Source organism: Cephus cinctus, unplaced genomic scaffold, assembly GCF_000341935.2.
Source record: "Cephus cinctus unplaced genomic scaffold, Ccin1 Ccin1_scaffold0101, whole genome shotgun sequence".
Classification (NCBI taxonomy): domain Eukaryota; kingdom Metazoa; phylum Arthropoda; class Insecta; order Hymenoptera; family Cephidae; genus Cephus; species Cephus cinctus.
In genome coordinates, this window is record NW_014332838.1 from 718,902 (window position 1) to 738,228 (window position 19,327).

General features: G+C 42.8%; 2 protein-coding genes across 6 annotated transcripts in view; one reads left to right on the forward strand and one right to left on the reverse strand.

The window, feature by feature from the left end:
* Positions 1–19,327, forward strand: part of LOC107274754 — a 130,323-nt gene that overhangs the window by 43,333 nt on the left and 67,663 nt on the right. For 3 of the 5 annotated variants that reach the window (XR_001539525.2, XM_025091917.1, XM_025091918.1), the window contains one exon: positions 4,036–4,918. The exons of 1 other annotated variant lie outside the window; for it this stretch is intronic. Coding sequence is in view for 2 of the 4 variants with exons in the window: in XM_025091917.1 (XP_024947685.1) it covers positions 4,036–4,177 (142 nt within the window). In the remaining 2 variants the exon portion in view is untranslated. Of the gene's footprint in view, positions 1–4,035; positions 4,919–19,327 lie in introns of those variants that run through there. One more of the 5 variants, XR_003061879.1, reaches the window with a different exon arrangement.
* LOC107274753 (ephrin-B1) overlaps positions 1–19,327 on the reverse strand; it is a 529,858-nt gene that overhangs the window by 37,841 nt on the left and 472,690 nt on the right. The window lies entirely within an intron of this gene.

Consider the following 19,327-nt stretch of genomic DNA (forward strand, 5'->3'; position numbering starts at 1 on the left):
TGTCAAAAATCAAAGCGACAATAACATAACGTGTACAGCATAAACTTTATACAGCGGTGTACGAGCTTTAAGAAAAATTGTTTCCGCCCGTTCCAAAGTTTGGGAAAAGCCGTGTTATGTAAAACTTGGATTCAGTTCGTAATAACCGAGCAGTTGAAGCGTAAATAATTATAACCTATTTAAAAGCTCTCTCGCCCGAGAAAAGCCAGGATGAGAAGTTCCCGGAAAGTTTGAGCGACCCAGGGGGGAATAAAGGCGCGATCGATTTTCGTCGTTAGTATAGGTAGTGCCACGGTCGTCGGTCAATTTTCTTTTCTAGAACAGGTTTAGGATAATGTAAAAGTTTCGAGTTTCAATATCGCGTCCGACTGAAAGAAAACGAGGCAGCAAAATTTTCTCGTGCGGAAAGGCCGCGGACGCGGCATACACGCCTTTCCTCGATACACGCTGCCACGGCGTGCATACTTCGTTGAAAGAGGCGCAAGGAGAAGGCCTCCTAAAAATGGTTATTAATCGTCGGGGTCACCGACCCGAAACTCTTTGCTTGGCCCGGCGTAACGAATAGGCGTGTGTCTAGCAGGCGCGGCGAGCGTAAAACTTGCGGATTATATTTACGACTTATCTGACGGTGGCTGGCCGAGCGGCAGCCATTAGTAAAGGTGCGAGAAGCTATGGACGTTGAGAGGCGTAGTCGCGACTACGGTACGGCAGGGTTATATTGCGCGAAGGTCCCACGGGATTATTTACCATAGCGTAAATTATTACGCATTGTAGAAAGAACGCAGAATTCAGCGGAATCGCTCGAGTGACTTATTGGACCGTGAAATGGTCGCTTGACTCCTCTGGCGTTGGACTTCATTTCTAGTGGTACTTCCTCGATTTCTCTGTGCAAGTCAGTTCATTGTTTCTCTCTCTCTTTTTTTTCTACTCTTTTTATACACGGCACGTTTACCTATCGCCAGTTGCCTATTCGGTTGCCTACGCCGTGCTACGGCGAGGTAAGAGATTGGCCGTGTATTTATTAGGAAAAAAAAGTGTCACAGATATTATGTTTCTTAGAGCTCTTAAAAAGAAGTCAGCGAGAGCGAATGTCTGGCAATGCTCTGTTTCTCGTGAGATATTTTATTCCGTAAGCATATTAGAGTTCATTAAATTTTATATCTCCGATAAATTTGATTTACCAGCGGATATTCCTGTGGGAATAAAAAGATGCTCGGTACGGTTATGGGTGTCTAATGTCCGACACATTCCCTTTCCATCGCGGGAGAGCCAGTCGCGTGTCAGGATACTTTTTTAATGTATTCCAATGCTCGGAATTAATTATCATAAATGATAAACTTTCTGGCAATTAACATAAATCATGAAACTCGACCGAATCGTTGGGCGCGCTTTAAACGTTATTACGTAATGCGTCTACAGGCAACAATGCTGTTGTAACAATTATCAATAAACCATGTATGATTATTAACGTCGGCGAGATTAGGCTTTCGAAGTGGTTGGCAAATTTTTATTTTCAAATAAATTAAGTGATACGTACACCCGTTATATTTTTGTACCGTTTTCGTTAATCTTGAGGTTAATATAAATAATGAACTTGACACGTACTATATGTAATACTCTTTCCTCCGTACTTTAGTGCCTGTAATAATCCTCTGTAATTTGCAGACTTATTATCTACCTTAATCCGTTCCTGAAGGTACCCCTGGATTTTTTAACTATGGTCCCCCATCGTTCGTATCATTTTTATCTACCCAAGGTTCCCCCATGGACTTGGTGGGAATGCAAGTGCAAAGTCTGTTGTCTCGATGCACTCCGCGCATAACGCACACCCGGTTATTAGGCACGAAAGCTATTTCGATGGTGAATCCATTTGAGAGCGCCCACCATTTCCTGGATATGGTTAAGGGATGCTGCCAGTAGTGGATCTGTATAGGTATATGTATTTGTAGATGTGAATAGCGTGGATCCCCCACGAGAGCATAAAGGAACTGAGCGCGAGAACTGGGCGACTTGAAGTTCGATTATGACGGGATATCTCTTGTTCGCGTCGGCCATGTTTTTCCGGACCCTTTGATGCCCCAAGCGTAGCTAGTAGGTGCGAAGTGCGTATGAATTTCATACGAGGGTTGTAAATCTTTTTCCTTTTATTCCTTCTTTTTTTTTTCTACGGACCCGCACGTATATCTATGGGGTGTGATGTGTTGGCTTTTATTCAGACGCTCTAGGGTGGTGACTGAGTCGAGTCTCTTTCTGACTATGGAAATAAGAAGGGTTGGCACGTGATATATGTATGTATGTATATATGGCTAAAGAAAAAAAGCCTCCCTTACGAAGTCGCATTTCCGTGTCAATTATATATTTTCGCCCTCTGAACTTAATCGAGGCTCAAAGTAGAATCTGCCCATAGTAATGAGCCTCTATTATGCTGTGTTTAACGCACCTAGTTTGCCTGAAGTTTTTGACGGGATACGTGAAAAAGAGTATTTAGACTTTATCACGCGAGACATAATTATTTTTTATGAAAAACATTTTTTTCTTTAATAATTTCAGAAGATTGAAAATACTTATCTGGAATTTATGGTAAAATCATAAATTAACCGTAGATAATTTAACTACTGGTGAACGGAATTGAATTTGTTTATATTATCCGATACGAGTCTCATTAGTCGAATGATTAAGGGGGAAAAAATGTTTTTACGGTAAATCACCAATTAACAAGACGAAAGTTTTATTTGATGATTTTAAATAATTAAATCTTTTTTCTCGTTACAAAACCTGCTAAAATTTTAGTCCGCGTTGTGACATATCACACTCGTATAAAAATTATGAAATTTCAAAAATAAAAATTATTTCATGGCTCAACTGACCTTGACGTTCATGAGTCTTTCCCATCTGTAAATTAATTAAGCCGATGAATATATATTGGTCATTAGACGGCGCTCGTCTGTCGCGTTCCCGCGTGCGCACGCGTTAATAATGCATGGCATATACTTGCCAGATCGCTTCAGGGTCTTTAGAATCGGCGGGGCTGTGGCAACCCTAATGGGATGCACCCTCCAGCTGGTATTATTGTTCCATAGTTACGTGTGTCTTCCCTGACCTCTGACATGAGTCTCACCACCAGCCGGATCCCTTCTCGTACAAAATTAACTTCCAGATTCCCTCTAGGATTCCTGGGGTCGTAGGTACAGGATGTAGAAGTGTATATAACATTCAAGTAGAAAAAATAAAATTTGTCTTCCATGTTACCAAATCTTATCTGTACTATTTCTTTGAATTTTCTGCATTCTGGAACGAGATACCGTATACTTCCTTTAAAGGCGACAAAGAGTAGCACTTTCAGACTACCCCCAGTAGCTATGCTCCTAATCAGTGGCCGATATTTCCTGTCACTCTGCACGGATTTATCTCATCCGCCAGTATCGTGTTTCCAAAATTCATGCTATTCGGATCAGGTTAGGTGAATTTGAAAAAAAAAGATTATATACTAAACTGAGAATGCCTGCGTACCAGTTAGGAACTAACCCGCTACCTGACATCCTAGTGACTCTCGACCTTTGGGTAATTGGCATCCGAACCAGTCCCGAGAAAGGCTACGCTCGTGGATGACGTCACCGGACGATTAAACTCCTGTTTATCTACGAACCAGCCTCAGCTTTCTGAACTCGAAGTTCCTGGGTTTCGTTTACACGGACTTCGAGTTCTGAGACTGACGTACCAGGATACCATATACGTTCACATCTTGGCAGACTATGGTCAGCGGATGGACAAGCTTAATGGTTCCGTTATCCTAGGAAGGGTTTTAGGGTCCGATCTGGCTGTCTAACCCCAAGGATGGAATAATGGTGTTGGGGTCCTGTTCGTACTTTTTATACCTGTATTTCCTGCAAGAATACCTATAGGTATAGTTCTACGTTACTAGAGGTAAACTGGAGTCACAGAAGGGCAGGACATTCGTCATTCCCAGCTGACAAAGCAACGGCAAACAGCGATAACCCTTGATAACCTTCTAGTTCACGATAATTTTTGTTTCAGGTATTCAAGAGTCGATCGGAGTGAAATCGTAAAGAGCAGAGAGGAAATCGATGCTGGGAAAATTATTGGTATCTCAAGAGCGACAGATGGTATTCGACAGGGTAGTACGGGGCTGCGGGGGATGCTTCTAGAATCAATCTAGACGGAATGGTGCATCGATTGCCTTCTACCGCTAACCGATCGTTCTAGAAAAACCTGGAACGTGGATTTATCGTCGAGACGACAATGACTGATCGGTACCAGGCTGGTCTACATGTGGATGCACTTTTCTAATTTTCCAATGACTCCTTTGCATTTATTTAATAGAGACCATGTTTCAGACAAATAATCTGAATTCGAGAGTGATTATATGCGTATATATAGTATATGCATACATATAGTATCTGCATACTAAGAATCCTTAGCTTCAATTACTGATTCGATAAGATGGATTTTCAAGTTCTCGAAAATTCTCGAGAGGTCTTCACGAATAAACCAAGAGCATGTACACGGACCATAACGATCCCTTGTTAATGTCTTAGCGATGTCCGGGAATGAAGGGTAGCTCGAGTGTTCCAAGCATTGTCAATGAGGGCTCCCCAGTTCTGAAATATTCAAGGATTCGCCTCTAGGGTCTCGTTCGCTTAGAGCCAAGGAAGGGACCGACAAATCTGATAAGGACTTTCGATCCTTTCCCGACTTTAGTCCTGAGAATTGTGCGGGACTTCCCCTTCATAGCTCGGACACCATCAACTACATTCAACTATATACGTATATACTATGCCTATAGTAACTTTGATATACTCGTTATTTTCAAGAGTTTTTCGCAGCAACAAAGCCTTTATGTAATAGTTAAATATATATATGATGTATATGTATATAAGAAATGAATGAACTCAAGAGTAACAAGTGGATTTTGGTTTGACGAGGGATTTAAAAAAAATGAGAGTACTCCAACATTGTAGTGACGATGCCCGATTGAAGTGAATTACAGTTATATCGTGAAACGTGATGGAATGATCAGCCAGGATTTTTCACGTTTCGAACGACTAATTTATGATCTTCGGAACCAATTCATAAGTTTTCTGTATGTTTTAAGAATTCGCCCATTTTTTATTACCCGTCATCTCTCACAGTAGCAGTCTTAACGCGTATATTAGTAGCTGCTTAGTCTTGTCAGCTGCCTTTCTGGTCTTCTTATTTCAGGTAACATCCAGTCTGTCTCTCTCTCTCTCTCTCTCTCTCTCTCTCTCTCTCTCTCTCTCTCTCTTGAGAGGAAGAGGCTGTTGGTGCAAACTATATCTATCCTCAAGCATGCAATTTCATTACCTCGCGCATTCATGAAGACATCGTACAGCAAAAATATTTCACGCGTGTCAGTTCGAAGCCGCGCAGGTCGGCTCGTTGCTGGTTACACGTTGCTCATTCTTCAGCACAACTGGTTTGAAATGTTGACGATTATGAGGGAAGGTGAGTTCTGGTTCTTCCTATCATCAACATAGTCAACAAGTATACTGCTAGATAGGTAGGTAGGTAGGTTAGGTAGGTATCTACTTTCTTGGTAGGACACTTTTTGCATAACTTCCCACGGTTCGAGTAACTCGTCCTACGAGACCACTGGGGTCCAGTTAGTCGACGTTCGCGTTCATTCCGGATCGTGCAATAAACTAATTTCACAGGAGAAAAATCGTTGCGGATCGTTGAACAGTTAACAGTTATATTCATTTATATAGAAGGACGGTCGAAAATTTTTTATTCCATTCATTCTCATTTCCATCTTATTAAATAACTCTGAGTGTTTCTCTCTTTTTCTACTTCATACTAATCATCGCTCTTACATTTTTTTTTTGCAAGTCATACATATATGCATGAAGCCTAATTGCCGTGCAGTTTCTGATTTTACTGAAATTTCAGGGAAAACTCATGACTGAGGGAACAAACGAAGCCCCTGAGGCTTCGTACTCGAAAGGAGTTTCTCGTTGAAACGGGTCAAAGTGGATTCGGCATGGACCCACCTGTTGCCACTCCGTTCTCTCGTTATATAGAGAGCAATGCTTCGCTTCCATAGTAAATGGGAGAGTTTGCAGTTGACTGAACCCAGAGACCTACTTTTTGTGTTTTCAAGTAGTCCTCGCGATATTTGAAAAACAGACGATATTATAGATGACCATTAATTAGAAATGTAGATATATAATTTTATAATATTATAGAGAGTGCATCAGATAAGATGCACGTTTGCGGTGAAACGGCGCACGATTTTGAAAATTTATTTTGACCACTATTTAATATTTTTTGAATCCTCATCGATTGCGCGTATTATCATTGTTCGTTTAATTTCCGTTCGCAAAGTTGAAAGTCTACATATTCCGTGTTGGATCCCATGTATTCCTCATCATAGGTTTTGGAGTCTACGGGAGTGTTCGGGATTTGGAGTGTTCCTGGTTGTAGCTTTTGCAGTCGTAGTATCCTTAGCAACCTTAGCAGGAACCAACAAATTTAGTCCTTACAAAAGTTCAATTTTAGGAGATGCTCTATGAACTTCACGTTCGACGCTTCCTAGCGGAATTCTCCGGAACTAGCGCAGGCCCTTCACAGCACCATCAGGCGGAGGTTTCCGGAACTAAAAAAAAATTCACCCCGCGAAAATGCGTGTCTTGTAAATTCGTTCTCCTTAGTTCTAGAAAGCTCCACTAAATAGCGTTGTCAAGCATCTACGATAGTTCCGAAAAATTCCATTAAGGGGCATGGAACGAGAATTTTAGACATGTATTTTCATAGGGGAGAATTTTAGTTCGTTCCGGCAAATTCCACAAGATGGCGCTGTTATGCACCTGCGATTGTACCAGAAAATTGCTCTAGGGTGCGTGGAATTTGGATAATTCCACTAGGGCCGGAAAGCTTAGGACTATTAAAGATACTAAGACTGCAAAGGCTACGACCAGGAACACTTCAAATTCCGAAGCCTCTCGTAGACTCCAAAATCTATGACAAGGAACATGTAGAATTCAAAATTGTATTTTTAGACTTCCAGCGTTGCGAACGGAAATTAAACGAACAATAATAATATACGCAATCAGGAAATATTAAATAGCTGTTACATGAAATTTCCGAAATCAGATACAATTTCCACGCCAACCGCAAATGTGCGTCTTATCTAATATTGAAAATATAGTCAATTCACCATGATAAAAATTCAAGCATAAATGACAATCCGTTATTAATTGATATGCCAGAAACGTTTCTAATTGGTTGATATACATCCACCGGATAGGGTGCCTTACGTCGAATAATTTCCAGTTGAATTTTTCTGCTAATTACCAGAGTAAGTGTCGGCTCGATACGTCGAGTAAGAGCGACGGCGTATCGATCCTATCGGTTTGTACGCAATTATAGCTATATTGTAAACCGATATCACATTTCAATCGTAAATGCGTATAGTTGCCTATAGATAGAGTCTTGTAGCATGAGGGTAATTAAAATATGGTGTTTAGTGGTAGGTAGGGCGAGGGAGGTTGGCTAATGATGTCGGCCTTTCAGATCCCTTCGCCTAGCGTTGACGTTGACGTTGACGTTGAAACTCAGGTTGACAGACGTCCGAGCGCTAGTAGGTGGCCGATGTGGGTGTAACAACTTTAAGCCTACTATTTTCATGCCGACTATAATATATCTTGCATTGGTCGTGGCTCAGGTTGGACTCGCTGGTCTACGGCCGTCGAGAAGAAAGGATGCTGGAGGTTGATTGTTTCTGCGATGTTACTAGACTATACAAGAAGTTACAGAAACACGGTGGCGAATTTTTATAAGTTATTGTTATTATATTATATACACTATATACACTACATATAATCTATATATAGAATAGACCTTCATTGACTGAACGATCGTGTTTCTAGGTGGGTCGGCTCGTCCGTGCCCACGTTGAAAATAATTGGCAAGGTAATTTGCAGCAATTAAGCCCACGATGACTTTCCAGCTGTATGCGGACATTGTAACGGGTTTTGATTATTTCCCCGTTGGCTCGGTAGCATATAGTGTGTTGTACTTGGTATGGATTGGTCGATATAAAAGTTTCGTCAGGCATTGTCTGAGCTTAGCGTATAATTAATGATTTTGGACTTTGTCATTTATTATTGTCGAATATAATTAATTTCGATGAATCATACCGGAATGATTACCTACGCAACTATAGGTTACCGTGTAGGATTTTAGGTAGTCACATACGACCTCCACGATGCGACGTGCGACGGCAGGTCATTATTTAATGTCTACTGGAGAGTGACCTACACAGTATATCTTTGAGGTTTATATAATTTTACGATTACCCTAGAATAATTCCCCAGAGAATATTACGCGACTATATAGCTCTGTGACAAAACTTTCAGTTTCTTACGTACTCGTGATTTATCGTGTTCGTGGCAAAGCGTGCCGAACGAATGCTATCGATTCTAGGAGAACTGAATAGCATAACTAATCAAACGTATATATTTGGAACAGTGTCCCGAGAAGCTATGAGTAATCGTAATGATTTTCTGTGCGTTTCTATCGTGTCGGAATTTTTTGTTAACACACAAAAAAAAGATGTCTGACAATTCGTTGAGTTAATCGAGGTTACGTTTGAAACTTGCTTACTTCATTGCTGAAGTAAATGAAAGTCGGGAAAGCAGTTCAACGAGAGAGTATCGACTATTCGAATAATCGTGTGCAAGAACGATTCAGGCGGGGTGTAAAAAAACTGATTAGATCCCCATCGGAATCCTTAAGTTAACGAGACATTAATTAGATAACGTAAGTAATCACGATACGCGTACACGTACATCGCGTATGTAACACGATTTAGAATGTATCCACGCAGAACGGAATTTGCGTTTTAAAATACAAGGCTTCGTGCACATATAGGAATAACGTAGGAACATATATAAACGTACATACATACGCACCGAGTGATAACGAAACCGGTGACTATCGGCTTCCTGGTTGTGTCGATAACGCCTATATGGACGTATAGATACATAATATAACTGGCTCGTTATAATTACAAATTTGCAATAAGTAATAGCTTAGGGAATTATAGGAAGAAAAAAAAAGTCCCTAGAGATTTTATTTTCCCTGGCCAATCCAGATGTGTATCGTCGCGTACGACTGTTCCTGGCAATAAATGAAACGAACGATCGATTTCAAGGTACGATCTTCGGCGTGCAATTCTTACCTAAATATCGCGGACACCCACACGCTGTTTTATCACTAATTTACAGAGGTGTTTTTAGAGCGCCACAACGAGCGGAGGGCAGCGAGAGTAGAGGGTCAGGTAGGTGATCTTGTTTGCTAATGGCGTACTCGTGTTCAAATGTAGTTACCCGCTACGTCCATACGTCTTCTGATTAAGATTAAAGAAACCGCGTATCTCGTGAAGCCGTGCGCTTAATGTATGCACGCACCCATGTACCTAAAAGTCAAGAGTGCTCACGCACGACAGAGTCCACGAAACTTTCGTCTCCCTAAAATGGAACAGGGTGTATCGGTGTACGAACATAAAAGCATTGCTATATACCTGTGTAGATCAGTGAAATTCCAGGATACGTTAAATTCAACGGATATCAATACGGAATGCCTGAAAAAATTTTTGAATCGATAATAAAAGCCTCCGTGGCAATTACCAATTAGCATTACGAAAATACGCGCGATGCGTATACCAGTATAATTTTTCATACTTGTGCAAGTTCGTACGAATAGCATATACTGTATTATAATTTTAGTGTACTACAGTATAGGGGTGGAATGAATGGGAGCGAAGCTAGTCGATTGTCGCGGGATCACACTTGGACCGAAGCGGCGGTAAGCAATGAGTAAGAGCTGAGAGTGCACGTACTATAGGTCCAGAAAGTGAGTATGCACATGCATGGGGAATAGAGGAGGAGGCGCAGGCCCGAGTAATTGTAGAGGACAGACAGAATTTCTCGCCTCGCTAACAAAGACATGAAGAAACCCGCACTCGAGCGTTCGACAAAGCGTCCCGTGAAATAAAGAGGGGTTCCTTCTCGGGAAGGCGACGTCGACGTTCCTCCTTCCTTTGGCATCTCACCTCCGGAGTGTACATATGTATGCCTATGTATTATAAACATATGTAGGTATAGTATATATAACAGAGAACAGGAAAAAATATATATATATGTATTATAAGCAAAACGCTGTGAGTTGAACCTATACGGTCTTCTTATGGCTCTCGTAACGCCATGCGACAGAATTCTCGTCATATGAAAGAAGGTCCACACTCTTCCTTACTCTCTACGGAACATAGCAAGAACCCGTGACATCAATGGCCAATGCCCACACGAGAGGAAATATCCCGCTAACCGATCTTGACAACCATTAACCGCGGCGCTCACGGCGTAGCACCATTGAACGGTATTCTAGTATTGTTTTTCCTCAGACGCCGTTGAAAATCTGTAACGAAGGAAAGGGTTGTGGTGGTGAACTATCGTGTTACATGAAATGCCGCGTTCGCGCTGTTAATTCCGAGGAAAAGATTTTTGGTGCGCGAGAAGAGACTTAGTAGAGGAGGATGCTGGGGAAAAGATGTTTGAGAAGAAAAAAAAAATATATATTATAAAAACTTTAGAATTTTCTATAAAGTGCAGTAAAACAGGGGGAGGTGATACTTTGATAATTTTACATCATTTACGAATTCCTATACGTCTTTAAGCTATGAAAAATGCGATTTTCAATGATATGAAATTTTGTTTAATGGTTATTGGCGACCTTGTTAATTTCTCTCTCGTTCGTTCGAGGCGTCAAATATCGAATCCTGAAGTTCCGTCCTACTTGAGTTTTTCTTGGCGATCCAGAGACGTCGTTGTCGGGAATCTGTAACGAGGGAAAGGAAAGGGTCCCCTGGTTTGCCCGACGATCGTATTACACGGGCTGGCGGCTTCGCTCGAGGGAGAGTATATGGGAGAGTCCAAGGTGGAGCCGTGGAGTCGTGTAGTCGAGGAGTCGAGAAAGAAGCAGGGAGGAGGCCGAGGAGGTGCTATCGGTAGATAGGTAGTCGGGCTGGTACGTATATTCATGCGCCTCTGAATAACTGGCAGCGATGATATCGGATCTACAAATTACCAAGGGCTAACCACGAACCTGCGGAGCCTCCTCTTCTTTTCTCTTCTCATCTCATCTCGTCTCTTTGGATTCTGGCTCGCACTCCACCTCCGCCATCTCATTCTTTTCTTCCTTCCTTCCTCGTGTCTTGTCCTTCTCTATTTACCTCCCCCCTCCTTTCTTTAAACTCTCTTGGCTCTCCTACTTCATCCCACACCCCGGCATCCTTGCCCTGGGTCCGAACAACCTCAGCTTCGCATCGGTTCATCAGCTTCGTACCGAAATTGTAATAACAATAATGATAAGAGGGAGCGAGGGAGTTGGGGGGGAAGGTAACGAGGACGCAAGTAATGCGAACCTCCACGCAGCCCAGAGGAATCCGAGGCACCTGCCGCCCGGGAGCAATTTTTGCGACTTGGTCAGGTCCAGCTGCACCTTGTTTTGCCCCGCGTCTAATCTCTGACCCGTCAAGTAATTCCTAGGCGTGATCCTCGAGTAACCACTGACCAGGTCACATCGGGTTCAGGTATATTTCTCACGTGGCAGGTCTCCCCATTGGGAATGTGGCACCAAGATTTTTTGACGTCCGCCGCGAGAAATCTCGGTCCACCTAATAATTAATGCGGAGGCGTTTGAAGTACGCCACTCCCATCCGAACTCAATCTACGTAAGTCTAAAGGCGAAGGCTTTATGGGTAGAGTGAGACGAGCTTATCTCGAAACCCCAGAGTCATCCTAATCAATAGTGGTAGTGAATGCGATGATGGTGCATAGACCTGGGATGTCAGCCATTCTCTCGTATCCGCTTCGATCATTCTCCCTTTCCACATTATACATTAATTAATACATTATATTGCCTAACAATGCTCTCTCTTCGCGCCTTGCTCTTTCTCGCGGTATCGATTCCCCCTTTCTTCCTTACTGTCATCTTTTTCACTTCTGGCCTCGCTGCGTCCATCAAGCCGCCAGACCGAACAGATCCACCGTACTCGTTATAGTACTTACTCCACATTCCACGTGTCTCTTTTTCAAGAATATCTTGAAATAATAATTTCAAATTTTTCCCCTTCGTGCGATCGAAAATTCAAAATTCCCCAAAACGTTCGTTCGCACGACGCCGTCAGTCCGGTACGTTCCCAAAAATCACAGGCGCCCCTACGCGTTACCCCGTTCCCGTCTCACTGTCATTTGTCATTGTCTCTTATGTTAATGTTTTCCCTGGCACAGAGTTACTAATAGCGGCAATTAGCGGCAAGGAGCTGGCAATTTGGAATACATCACTTTCAACGCATTTATTTAACGTGGAAGAGACCCCGTGGGATTAATTATGCCTTTAGAACTTTACGACGCCCTTCCACGAAAGCACAATGCCCGCGTAATGCCGTGGGTATCGAGGATTCGTCCGAAAGGCGGCGGTCCTTGTGAATTGGAAAGATATAGTAAAACGCCACGTAAGAATCCGAAAGAGTACAGGCAACGCGTGATGACTGTCATACTAAAACTGGTAACTCCATAAGTCCCTCGGGGGACTGAGAATTTCTTTTCTTGACCGAAGAACGAGGACAAACCCCATGACAGTGAATTACGGAGAATTTCATGAAACGGGCAAGATAGTCTAGTTACCGTTTACCTAATATGGTTTATAATGCTTGGCGCAACCACCCAGCTAATTATTATTGTAGTTATTTACTGGCTAACGCCTTGTTGTCTTCAAAACGCAAGTATTTCTCACGTGTGTACGTGCCCTGACCATATAGCTACTCTATATCCTTTTACCTTTGGCTTTACACCTGCTCGACTTGTCCTGTTTCCTCGCTTCGCTACACGTAGCATTTTACATATGTATATTCACGTGCGTGTAAAAGGGCGCCTTTCCACGTAGCGTTACCGTACGAAGAACATTTTAGACTTCAGAATCACACGCCTCGGTAAGTCGCGGTGTAAATAAATTTTACACATGTGATCTCCGCGTATGGGATAATGATGAGAAACGGAGCTGAGCTCGAAAATCGCGCTTCGGGATGTGTTACGTGTGCGCATGCGTGGTGTATCTCATCGGTAAGAGTATTATGAGCTTATGGGATGTACAGTAAAAAAAAAAAAAGAGTGTGTGGGCCGGATAAGGAACGGACCAGCGGACAGGGACATTATGTTGTGACATACGTCCTTAACCAACGGTATTTAACATTCTAATCGCCCAATATCGCATCTACATCGTGTTCCATAATCCTTACATATGTTGTCCTCTCTATCTGGACTTTTTCATATTATATTATGTATATAGTTCCTACAGGTTACTCGGTATCACGAGGAAGTTTTCGTTGGTCGACTTTGACTCATTCGGATTGTCTTATCTGATTTGAATTTCCGCGGGTGGAGCGCCCGCTCACCTTACCGACGTTCCGTGCCGATCGTTAAGTAAGACGGTTACATTGAGAGAAGGCCAATGTAAATTGCGATGATGCATATGTATACGTCGCGCGGGTACGTAACGATATATCAATGTCAGTAAATTGTGATAAATAAAGTCCAATCGGCCGGCTAAAGAAATGGCATGTGACCGGGAGGTTATTTTTCAATTGGTACCGTGAAAACGGCTTCCGCAGGTAAATTAGTGTGCTGCCAACGTTATTGAGAGGGACAGATATTTCAGACGTGACTTTTCATACGGCCATTTAAGGTCTGATTATATCTACGATGCCTTTACTCACGGTTCACCCGTTGTACACGACTCGCATCCCCGACGCACCTTCCGACTGCTTCCAAGACTCCTGGGTATACGTACACACATAACGTTATACCCAGGGACTAACCAAAGAGCACTGTGGCGATGTAATGGAGTATGCGGTTCAGCACTATCTAAGTAATATATCGTGGGTTAATTAATCGTTTAATGAAACAGTAGTTAGCCGTGATGATTGTGATATTTTATTATTATCCCTCGGCAGTCGACGAGTGAGTGGTCCGTCGGCGGAGGAAGGGACGTACGGGGGCCGCGTGGTAGAAACAAACGAAAGGGAGTAAAAAAAAAGTATGTTTGAGAGAAGAAGAAGAAAACAAAAAAAAATAATAAAAAAAGACCGCCGAGGGCCGGAGAAGCAATTTATGAGAAAATTGTTAGGTACGGCAGACAGATTGTCTTTCTTGTCTCGTATCTCACGTATGAACCAGGTCGTACGAGAAGCGCCATCCGAAATGACAGGTGGGCCATTTTCGATTATTTAGCAAAAAAAATCGTATCGTAATATCCTACGTGACAAGTATGCATATATAGTACATAGATGGAGATACGACAGAGATACCATAGATATAGGTGTATGGGATCAATACCAGTTACTCGTGCAAGCATGTATCACTTTGCTTGGAATCGTTATACCGTCAGCACAAGTACGACAATAGGAAGGAACACGTTACATGGAAGAATCGTATAACCTCGTTATCGGTAACACCAAGCCGTGTTCGATGGAGCGTTTGATAATGATAATCCAGCGAAGACGGCTGGCAATAATCTGTCCTCCCTCATCTTCCTCTTCCTCCTATCCCTTATTCCCTCTCGATCCCTCTTTTACGCCCCCCGTCCGTGCACCCTTCGCCCGGCACCACTCCCGCTGCCTAGAACTCGCTCTCGTTTCGGTATAGGCGGCATAGGTGGGTACTTCTTGTAGTCCGGGTGATTGATCGTTTAAAAAAGTAAACTCCTCTCGAACAAGAGGGGCCCTCCCAAGTCCCAACCTCACGTTCTCGGTAGTCATTGTCCGTCCGCGTCTTCTTTCATTATGCCATTTTTAATCAACCAAGCGGCCCGGTGTCATTAGGTACGCGAGGCCACGTTCCACGAGCAGTCATCGAGGACCAACAATCGAACGAGATAAATCAATCGGCTGCCGGTCACGGCTCTCTCGACCATGTCGTAACTCTTAACATCGTATCCGATTATTTTGGCATTAGCATCGAGCAGCTAAGAAACTTGCACCTTCGTAATTTGCGATTTCCATTCGAGATTGGGAAAATAAGGTCGTTTTGAAAATTGTCTAATTTCTCATTTCAAGCGAGGTCACGAATTTTATTTTTGACGCATCGCTACTCTAAGTGCTACTGTCTGTTATCGTTAACGCGTTCTCTTTTTTTTTTTTATATCATTTTTCTATCACTTCCGTCAGACGACTGTTTACCAAAATACCCTCGTATTCCGCTCGCGTTTCAGACTTTGATTTGCTCGGCAGTCCATTCGGCATGTGGTTCCCGTGTCAATATACGACTAGTGCGGAATTGCATTTTCGATTTTAAATGCGACGTGACTGGGCCCGAGTGCAGCCGGGATCACAGCGTTTCGTATTCTCTGACATTTATGTTGGTGCATTGTGGGAATTAACTTACTGACGCTCGGGCACTCGACGCGGCTTAAATGGGGATAATGCCCTGGATGATGTGCGAGTAAGTGCATTAAGTAAATTACATTGCACTGTCGATTAATTAATACCTGCTCAATGTGTACAGCGTTTATCCGTTTCGAACTGAGTGAATGCGCGTGCGATATATTTATACTGATATTTAATAATAATGGGAAACTAATGAAGCCCAATGCATAATCGACGCACCGTGGACATTTTATATTCATTTTTGATACTATTATCTATCGATCAAATGCCCAACGATATCGAGCTGCGGCAGCGCTAAAGGGACAGTCCGATACAGAACGATGCTCACGCACGATCAAATCCCAAGCTATAGGTATATAAGTACATGCAAACCGATCGGCACGTATCACTACGTTCGAAAGAAGATGCACGCGCAGGCTCATCTTTCTTAGCAGCTACTGACGCGCCAATAAGCGCGCGCGTTTCATTTGTAATTAGGGAGAATGTAAATCAAAGTCTTCACGCGGTCAAAAAAATTTCCTTTTCCTTTTTTTTTTTTTATTGCCCGTCCACGAGTCCACGTTATGGCGTCTACCTGTTGAGCCGATGCATATATAATATTATGCATACAGCCTTAGAAACACGTACGTGAACACACGTGATATCTCTACCTGTTGTGATACGGAACTCGGTGAAGTATGTATATACGCACCGAGCAGTGCGTTGCGCTACGTAGCCACGCATTTGTTAGCTGTCGGTTCGCTCGAGGTGTCCATACGGTTAAATGTTAATTTGGTCCCGGGCGAACTTCGCTAATTAGAAACGATCTGAGAAGCCCGAAGGAGCCGAACGGCTCTATTTTGGCCGTCGTTCCCGATTCATTCCGTTCGAAGACGAATCGCCATCGTTTCGTTTCCACCTCTGGAATTTCTCATGTCGGTTTCTTAAAGCAGTGTGTATATCTATATATACACGTGTGTATATAGATATACTGTTTCGAAAGTAGATATACTTTTGTACAGTACAGGTATATAGTTATAGATAACAAGTGTATATGTATACAGGGTGTTTCTTTTGTCTCTGCTACCCGATATAACTCGGTAATTATCGATGTAACGACAAAATGTTTCAAACAAAAGTTGTACGGTGTGGAGGGGGCCACTAAATGTGACCAATTCTTTTTATTTCGGTGGAGGCGTTGACGCACAGTGAAGGTCACCTTCACTTTTTTAAATAGAACGGTACATTTCTTTTTCAACCATCTTGCGGAGCACCTCAAGCTGCATAAAAAAGATTAGGGGGTCAAAGTCGTTCAAGGTCATTCAAGGTCAGTATCGATGATACAAATCTAAATATCTCGGATCGGACTGGTAATTTTAGACATTTGGTATTTTCAAATTTATATTTTATTTCTGCTTTTCTGGAAGAAATATTAAACAGAACCTCCGGTATCGACATGATGGTTGTCCAGCTCATTTTGCACGGCTAGCTCGCAATGCTGTCGAACGAAAATTTAGTAATAAGCAGATTAGCCGAGGATCACGAATAGGCTGGCCCGCTAGATCACCGGACTTAAATCCGCTCGATTTTTCTTTATGGGGGACATTGAAGATGACTACCAAATATTTGGTAGTGATCCGAGATATTTGGATTTTTATCATCGACACTGACCTTGAATGACCTTGAACGACTTTGACCCCCTAATCTTTTTTATGCGGCTTGAGGTGCTCCGCAAGATGGTTGAAAAAAAAATGTACCGTTCTATTTAAAAAAGTGAAGGTGACCTTCAGGGTGCGTAAACGCCTCCACCGAAATAAAAAAAATTGGTCGCATTTGGTGGCCCCCTCCACACCGTACAACTTTTGTTTGAAACATTTTGTCGTTACATCGATAATTACCGAGTTATTTCGGGTGGCAGAGATAAAAGAAACACCCTGTATAAGGATTAGCACTCGCCGGTGCTGCTGTATGGTAATCGTCCTCGGTAATGCCGATGCCGATACTAGGAGCCCTACGGTCCCTCAGATCGTGTCGATCTTCCTGACGAGGGTGTTGCCAGCGAGCAAGAGTGAGTGTTCGTGCGAAAGTGACACTTTCGGTAGCGCGATAAACATGTGCTACCTGGGTACTATTGGGGGGACCCCTTGCGTAAGCGGGACAGACGAATGGAGACCATTCCCGAAGTGGCGAAAAAGGAAAACAAAGTGTAAAGAAGCAAGAGAGCGGGAGGGTTTGGACTGTGCGTTAAAGCGCGCATACCATCCCCACGGAATGTACATCCAGAGAAAGAAGGAACAGCTATTGTCTTGTCAGCGGGAGCCGCTAAATCTGCCCGCGGATCTCTTCACGATCGTACCACTTGCCGTTCTTCGATCCAGCCTGGTTTTTCTTTTTTTTTCGTCCCTCCTCTGGTCCTTGATGCTTTCTTTGCTATCTCTCTCTCGCTCGCTCGCTGTCTCTTGCAGCTTTTCGTCGTCTCTTTTTTTTGGAGGTCCTTTGGATTTTTTGTTTTCGTACGTTATTTTATTATTTCTCTCCGCGTCCCTTCTTTCTCGTGTCCACCGCGTTAAGCCTCCGGGGACTGCGACGATCGTACGATATCGCGTAAAACTTCGACAGAATAAATATGTAGCCGGGCGACCCTTTGTGTAACCTGCAGGAAGTTCACCGGTCAGCCATTTTTGTCGTTTGCCATCTCCGCGTGTTTGCGTATAGGGTCTTGGATGTTTTTATATTTTGGGCTACCTCGTATTGCGATTTTCTTTTTGTACACCCTTTATACACGTTTACGTCTCGTAATATCTGCTGGTACGTGTTCACGTTTGCGCGGGTAGACCGTAACGTTTTTAAAGCTCCTGGCTATCAGTTCCTTAGATATGGCCGAAGTACAAAAACGAGTTTTCTGTGAGAATGAAGAACCGCGGTTCGTAACAAATGATAATTAGCAAGGTGCAATTCGCAAAACGGAAGTATAAATTACACGTATATACATATTTATGTATATCGCAAACTTTTGTATCGCGTAACAATGGCTTAATCTGACGAGATTTAAGACCAGTAAATCCGATAAGATTTCTTGTTTTTCGATGCAAACCCTGATGTAGCCCAGAGAAAATATCTCTCTTCTTTTCCTTTTCGCTGAATTTCCCCTCGTAGTAAATATTAACATGGTAATACCCCATAAAATCATGGCCTTCGCAATACCCAAGTACAGCACCAAGTAACGATCTCGCCCCCATACACTACCCATAGATAGCCATATAGTTTACTGGAACGAGACGTGAACATGCCTTGGCGTCCCACGCCATGACGCTGAGGTCCCTATCGTTCCTGGGTACCGTGAACAATATTAATTTCTATACCATCCATTGATTAATGCTAAAGCGTTATGGTGGTATAGAAATTACAGTATAGCAGCTATATATGTATAACTATAGTTAGATAGGCTAGATACCTATATAGCACCACGAATAGAACAAGGTGGAGCCTCGCGTGCCTATAAACGTGTTCGCGGAGGACCTTCCGTGAAATAGGAGTCTGTACCATTAAATCAACAATTTGAGCCACGCGGCACACATTCCGAGAGTGCACCATATACCACGTCGTATATTAAAAAAAAAAAGGATTTCAAGAAAAATTAATTTGACCCTAATAAAAGAAACAATGATATCAGCACAGATCAGGGAACGGAATTAAAAAAAAAAAACAGGAAACGATTCAACCTACCCGCAATGATAAAATTCCAGGAAAGTCAAACTTGACCTAACGGTAAATCAAACAGATAAATTTTTCTTTAGCATCTCGAGATAACGCAGAGTCCCATAGATACTCGTGTACCACCTATGGGACCCATATGTATACGAAAGG